Here is a 6,650-nt window from a genome sequence, read left to right as displayed (position 1 = left end):
TAAAGAAGGCCAAAGAGAACCTCTTTTCTTTTACAACTTCAAAAGGAAAGAGGAGAAACAAGAGCGAGTTATGAAGGTATGAGATTTTCCAGTACTTTCTCCCAAAATGGAATTCTAGAAAATCGAATTGGACCTGAAGCAGATGGAGCTCAGTGAATAGTGTCCAAGTTCATTTGTTCTCTCCATGCAGATACTCTGAAAGAAGTCAGCCTGTGAAATGTCCCTCAAAATCCGACTTCTGGATTTCAAATTTTCTGAAATTTGTATTTTTTTTGACAAAATTTAAAAGTATTTAAAAGTGTACAAAGATATAATAGAAACTAATAAAATTGGTTATTGTTAATGTATTCCTTCCTTTGGATCAGTTCATTGGGAAGATATTTACTGAGTGGCTCCATTGCAGATAGTGTTGTTGGTGTCGAGAGTCTATCAACAAGTGAAGGTACTGATTCCTGCCAAGCTGAATCTCGCATTCTAGAAGGATGGGAAAACGAACAAGACACTGTTGTGGAAAGTGCTACAGGTTGAGAGTATCCTCAATCTGAAAGCTTAAGTTTCAAATTACTCCAAAATCTAAAACTGTTTGGGTACCAGCGTGATGCTACAAGAGGGAAATACCATGCTGTGAAATTGTTTCATAAACAAAACTATTAAAATTATTGTATGACAGGATCGTTAGGCAACATGTTTTAAAATATATTAAGACATTCATATAAATATATATGTGAATATAACAAATTATTCATTTAGAGTTGGGTCTAATGCCAAAGGTATTTCATTATATATATGCAAATAATAGACCAGAACAAATGCATCTAAAATGGCAGAGATACCAGGGAGCAGGTGGGAATGTTAATACCTCATCAAGGGAGGACTCATTGAGTTGGTGGAATTTTGGACAAGTCCCTGAGCTTGTTAGCCTAGAAGAAGCTGGGAAGAGTCAGCTAACAGGGATAGCCAGATAACGCCTGTAACATGGGAACACTGCCAGCGCATGCAAGGAGCCCTTTTGTGGAATGAGGGCAGTAGTAGTAGAGGTGGTCAGAAGGGCAACAAGAAGGGATGGTAGGTCAAGACACAGAGGCATTGGAAACAATCCCAATCATGAGGATTTAACATAGTAGGCATTACCAATCACCGTCTCTGAATCCACTAGTGACAGTGAATGTGCATTTAGCTCTAAGATGCAATTGTTTTGCTTTCTTCCTGCATTTGAAGATTTTTTAATGAAAGCGTACATCCTCTCTCTCTACATATATAAAAGCATTATTCTCAAGTGTCTCATATGAGGAAATGTAGGAAATAAAATGAATTGCTTACCAACATACTGCTTCCAAAATTCAGTCTGTAAGGAAAAGGAGGACAGCTTAATGATAGTATTTGAAGTATTTTGATGTGGATTCCTTTCCTTTTATCACATTTGTGATATATGGTATGATATGAACTGATATTTTTGCGATTTCAAATACAATTTTTCTTTTAATAATCGATCTACAATACTTTTTAATTTTGTTGTATGTGTATGAGTGTTCTATCTGCGTGCATGCATGCACCCTGTGTATGTACTACTCCAAGACGTCAGAAGAGAGTGTTGGATTTCCTAGATGCTTGGATTTGAATCTGTGTCCTCTGGAATAGCAGCCAGTGCTCCTAAATATGGAGTCATCTCTCGCTAGTCCCACACTCTTTGAAAATCGAGCTTTTCTATCTTTTGCTCTGGGATGACAGGGGCATACTCACAGTTTTTTCAGTGTTTTCAAAGACTTCTCGTGCTTCTTCAAAACTACATCTCTCTTCTATACACTCCCTCTCAAGGTTTCCTCGAACAAACTCTTCCAGTTTCCCTGAATTATATCTCTTTGGACGGGTAAGAATTTTGGTGGCATTTTCACGATCAAGGAAAACTGAAATTTAAAAGTACAGTTCTTTAGTTTTAGAAAAAAAAAACACTCTGAAAACTAAATATGTTTTTAACAAAAAGGTTTGTTTTGGGTTCAAGTAATTCCATAGCTAATTTCTCTTTGGGGCATAGAGACAAAAACTATGATTTTTTTTTCCACAGTGCTGTATACACATGGAAACTCAGGAATTAAAATTCAATTTTATTTTTAATTAGTAGAGTGCCAGCAATAAAAGGTCACATTTCAGTTGTATTTGTATTTAACTTTGGATGAAAAAGATGGTTCTCAACTAAGCAGTTAAGTTCACACTTTATCATCACTTGAAAATAGCTCAGTGCAGGATCCTTTGAAGGTGATCTATCATTCTCCTGGCTGTGCCGTTTCCAGCATGTAGTGTCCTAGTGATTTTGCAACAAACATCCTGCAAAGAACGGAAGCCTGTTTGTGTTTCAGTTTTCATTTTGCTTTGTTTGGAGACAGAGGGAGGGAGGGAGGGAGGGAGGGAAGCAGGGAGAGAGAGAGAGAGAGAGAGAGAGAGAGAGAGAGAGAGAGAGAGAGAAAGAGAGAGAGAGAGAGAGAGAGAGAGAGGGCACTAAGTTGTGTGGGTAGAGAGGTAAGAAGGATCTGGGAGTTGGGGGAGGGGAAAGAATATGATCAAAATATTTTGTATGAAAATATATTAAACAACAACAACCTCCCAACTGTAGGCCAGCTATAAATGTGACTTCAATGCTTCTCATAGGATAGTGAGGAACAATCATGGAATAATTGATTTTATCTTCAGGCCCTTGGTGTCTTTAGTTGGCATATGAATGCCAGTGATATAAGCATTTCACTGAAATCCATGATGAGATTTCTTTTAGCTATGACTGCCTACTCTGTAGGACCCTTTTGCTTTTTTGAGGATTAAAATCTTTCAATCCTTTTTCTGCCTTCTTCCTTTTCTTTCTCCTAGTCTCTTCCTCTTTATATGTATTTTTGTTGCTCTGTCTCTTTCCCTCAGCATATATACATGTATGTATGCCTTGAATTGCATGTATCTAACTCTTACTGGCTGCATGAACATGGACGAACCATACAATGTCTGGACCTTAACTTTTTAAAATGTAAAATGAATGTAACAGTAATGTAAGGGTACACTCATCATCATCATGTTGATGGGTCTCTGAGAAAATTCTAGGCTTGTGTTTCTGGGTTACTCCCTTTCTTCCCATGTTGCTCATGCTATCTTCCCCACCCCCTTCTTAGCTTTCTCCTTTCTCCAGCTCTTCTATGCACTTTAAAGTGTCTTAACGTTCTCACTGCCCTCTGTGCAAGAAAAGTACAATTGTCATCATTGGTAGTAACCATGTAAAGAATCTTTTTGACTTCATGTATTTCCTGACTGCTTGTCATACAATAAAGGATCAGCTTGCATTTACAGTCAGAAGTCAGACAACAGACCATGTGCTGTGTTGATATTATCACATTATCTTCAATTCCCAGACACTCCATATATGTCTCCCAAACTTTTCATATGCAATGTGCCTACTAAATCATATCAGTACTACTTTATAATTATCACTCCAATTGTCAGTCTTCTCTTTATTACTACTGGCCACATAATGCTCTTTTGTTTTCATTGGATGATTGCAAGAGACTTAAAGTTGGACTTCCTAACCTCATCAGTTCCTTATAGTGTTACCAGACTGAATGTTATAACACAGTGAGGGTGTGCCTCTTACACTTACACCTCCACATTGCTCTCTACCGTTCCCTCTCCTTAGCTTAGAAACCTTTTTGAAAGATTTGGTGCAACCCATTTTCTTGCCTTACTTCTTCTAACAGTCAAGATTCAAACCTGATGAAGCATCTTGAATACTTCCATTATTGTGTATATGGCTCTTTTTGTGTGAGGGTTGCTATCTATACAAAATGCTCCACATTAGTGACTATTTTTATTGCTTTCTCCATGTGTATGAATGTGTGTGTTCTGACTAGCTTTTATGTCAATTTGATACAAGCTAGAGTCATTTTGGAAGAAGAACCTAATTCTAAATATGTCATCACCAAACTGGCTTGTGAGAACGATTGTGGAGGGTATTCTTGAAAGATGATTGATGTGGGAGGGCCAAGCTCACTTTTGGATATGCACCACAAGCTGGTGATCCTGGTTCTGAGTTGTGTAAGAAAGCAGTCTGAGCAAGCCTTGAGGTGAAGACAGGAAGCAGCATTTCTCCATGGCTTTTATATCAGCTCCTGCCTCCAGGTTCTTGTCTGGTATCAGTTCCCTCTCTGACTTCCTTCAACTGAAACAAACCCTTTCTTCCCAAGTTACTTATGGTCATGGTGTTTAAAAAAACTACAGAAACCATAAGAATATGTATGTGTCTTTACATATATACATACATGTATATATGCATCTGTATGTATGAATACATGCATTGTGTGTGTTCTCATACATATGGGGATTAAATGACAATCCTGGAAGCCAGGTCTCTTATTCATTGTATACATCCTCAAGATAAAATTTAAGTTGTCAGGCTTGGTGGAAAGCACTTTTACCCACTGAGCCTTCTGGCTGGCTCCTGGATCAGACATTTAAGGATACTGAACAACTATTCATCTCTTGAGATTTTGCTCCAAATGCTGTATCTGTCGGGAGATTCTATACCCATTATGTTCCTTCTTTTGTACTTCCTAAGCATGTGGTACACACCTTATCCCATCCTATTAAAGTCTTTTTTTTTCTGAGCCCATAGTGCTTTAGGAAGAGAGCAGAACCCGTTTATCTCTGCCACTATTACCTTGTCACAGTACCACATACCATAACAATATGTACTAATATCCAAATGCATTAAAGACAATTTTGATTTATATACATTGTAAACCTAAATTCATTTCACAGACTAATTCTGATTTCCAAATTCTAAACTGTCACAATAAGGCAGCAGCTATGACCATGTGGCCTCTCTGTTCTAAAACCCAGGACAGTTTAACAGAAGACTGTGCTACATGAAAACCTAGCCCTGCTCCCACAGCCAGGGACATTTCCCTGGTTCCCTGTCCAAACTGACTCTAAATCTTGTTGCTTTTATCCACAATAGTGTCTGAAGATCATATATTTAACACCCCCAGAGGATTATCTCTAGTCATTATTGCCTCAGGTCTGAAATCGTGATTTTTTTCTATCATTTTACATCTAAGATTTCCTTACCACTAAGAAGTGCTTGGATCTTTATAAGAGAGTGCTTGGATCTTTTCTTCTCACATAGGTCAATCTGGTGCAATACGTTGAATGACCTGCCTTTATGGTCCACATAATGAGTTTTCCAACATGTATTTTTCATCTCTACCCACTTTGCTAGTACAGTTTAACCTTTGCATTTTTGTGTCATCATTTCAGCTTTTAAGTCTGATTCTACAGTTGACATCATGTCTGGAGTGGGAACCAGGAGACCAGCCTGTTTTCTGAGGATGTTCAGGGTTGGCACCCCTGATCCTGGCACTGTCACTTGCTTGATTTTAGTAGGTTGACTAGTAAGTGTGATAAATGCATCCCGGGTGAGCTGGCTCTTTGTCTAAATGCAGTAAGTTTTTCCTGTGCGGCTTTCCCTGGGGAGTAATGCCACTGCTGTTGCAAAAAACGAAACCAAACAAAAACCTGATGTGCTGTACTTTGCATGAACTAAGCTCCTCTTCTTTCTAGCCATTTGTATACTTACTTTTGTCCCCTAGGGAGGACTCTGAGTATTATGGTTTTCTAAACATCAATTCTGAGATGTATGACAGATGAGCTGATTTATTCCCATCTATATAAAAGCTTCCATGACAGATAGCAACTTAGTAACAAAAGCATAATCTTCCAATTTTAGCTGAGAAATTAAAGTATAAATGTATGTTTAAACATTATAACTATGCCTTACAATCTAGTTCTAAAACATTGAAACACATGTAGATTCAAGAAAGACTTTTTATGTAGATAAACCATTGTGGTTTTGATGTTTCCCTTTTTGATTTCAAGGTGACGAGTCTAACATCCTAAAATAACATGTTTTCCTGCTTATTCATTAAGATATTTTCAGATTTTCATTTTTTTTAAACCAAGGACACAGAAATTTTAAGAGAAATTATACTGTCAAATTATAAGAATAACTGTATTTGTTAAATAAAAATGCGCCGCAAGCACTGTAAACCTAGTTCATTTTTTCAAATGCTGAAACTGAAGTTACCACAGAGCTACACTTGACTGCTGCTGACATGTTGCCTGCTACAGTAGAAACTACAGCTGTCAAATCATGAAATCTTGCTTTACTTGATAAAGGTAGTTCTAAATATTTCTGTTTTTTAAAAGAGAAGCATATTCAGTGTAGCATTGAAAAAGAAACAAACCTGCACATTCGGTACTGAGTAGATATCCCAAAAGGAAGATGGTGATGAGACCTGGAGAGTCTGCCATGACTGCGTTCAGGTGCTGCATGACCTTTGTTAGGAGGTTGTGCAACTGTCAGGGCTAATCAATCGTTCCAAAGTACAGGCTGAATGGGATTTGCTTCTGGGAAATTGTTGTCCATTTCCCTCCGTATGTCTTTGGGCTATTTCCAGTTGTTTCTTTGGTCAAGTGAAGAGAATGGTCAGGGCTTGTCATTAAAGTGCACTCACTCTGACGCTCTTGATCCTGTGAGGGCTTGATGTCACAGTGTAGGGGAATGCCAGGATAGGGAAGCAGGGGGAGGGGGAAGGGATAGAGGGTTTTTGGAGGGGAAACCA

The 6,650-nt window shown here is 38.2% G+C and overlaps 1 protein-coding gene across 2 annotated transcripts in view; it reads right to left on the bottom strand.

Moving 5' to 3' along the window:
• F9 (coagulation factor IX) overlaps positions 1-6,360 on the bottom strand; it is a 28,989-nt gene extending 22,629 nt beyond the window's left edge. For both annotated transcript variants that reach the window (XM_031373847.1, XM_031373858.1), the window contains exons 1-3: positions 6,273-6,360; positions 1,741-1,904; positions 1,321-1,345 (exon numbers count right to left, since the gene is read on the bottom strand). In XM_031373847.1, coding sequence (XP_031229707.1) covers positions 1,321-1,345; positions 1,741-1,904; positions 6,273-6,360 — 277 coding nt within the window. The remainder of the gene's footprint in view (positions 1-1,320; positions 1,346-1,740; positions 1,905-6,272) is intronic.
• Between the last annotated feature and the right edge of the window lie 290 nt (positions 6,361-6,650).

The sequence above is a fragment of the Mastomys coucha genome, chromosome X, assembly GCF_008632895.1.
Source record: "Mastomys coucha isolate ucsf_1 chromosome X, UCSF_Mcou_1, whole genome shotgun sequence".
NCBI lineage: Eukaryota > Metazoa > Chordata > Mammalia > Rodentia > Muridae > Mastomys > Mastomys coucha.
Note: the sequence above shows the minus strand (reverse complement) of the source record. Positions and strands in the feature narration are given on the sequence as shown.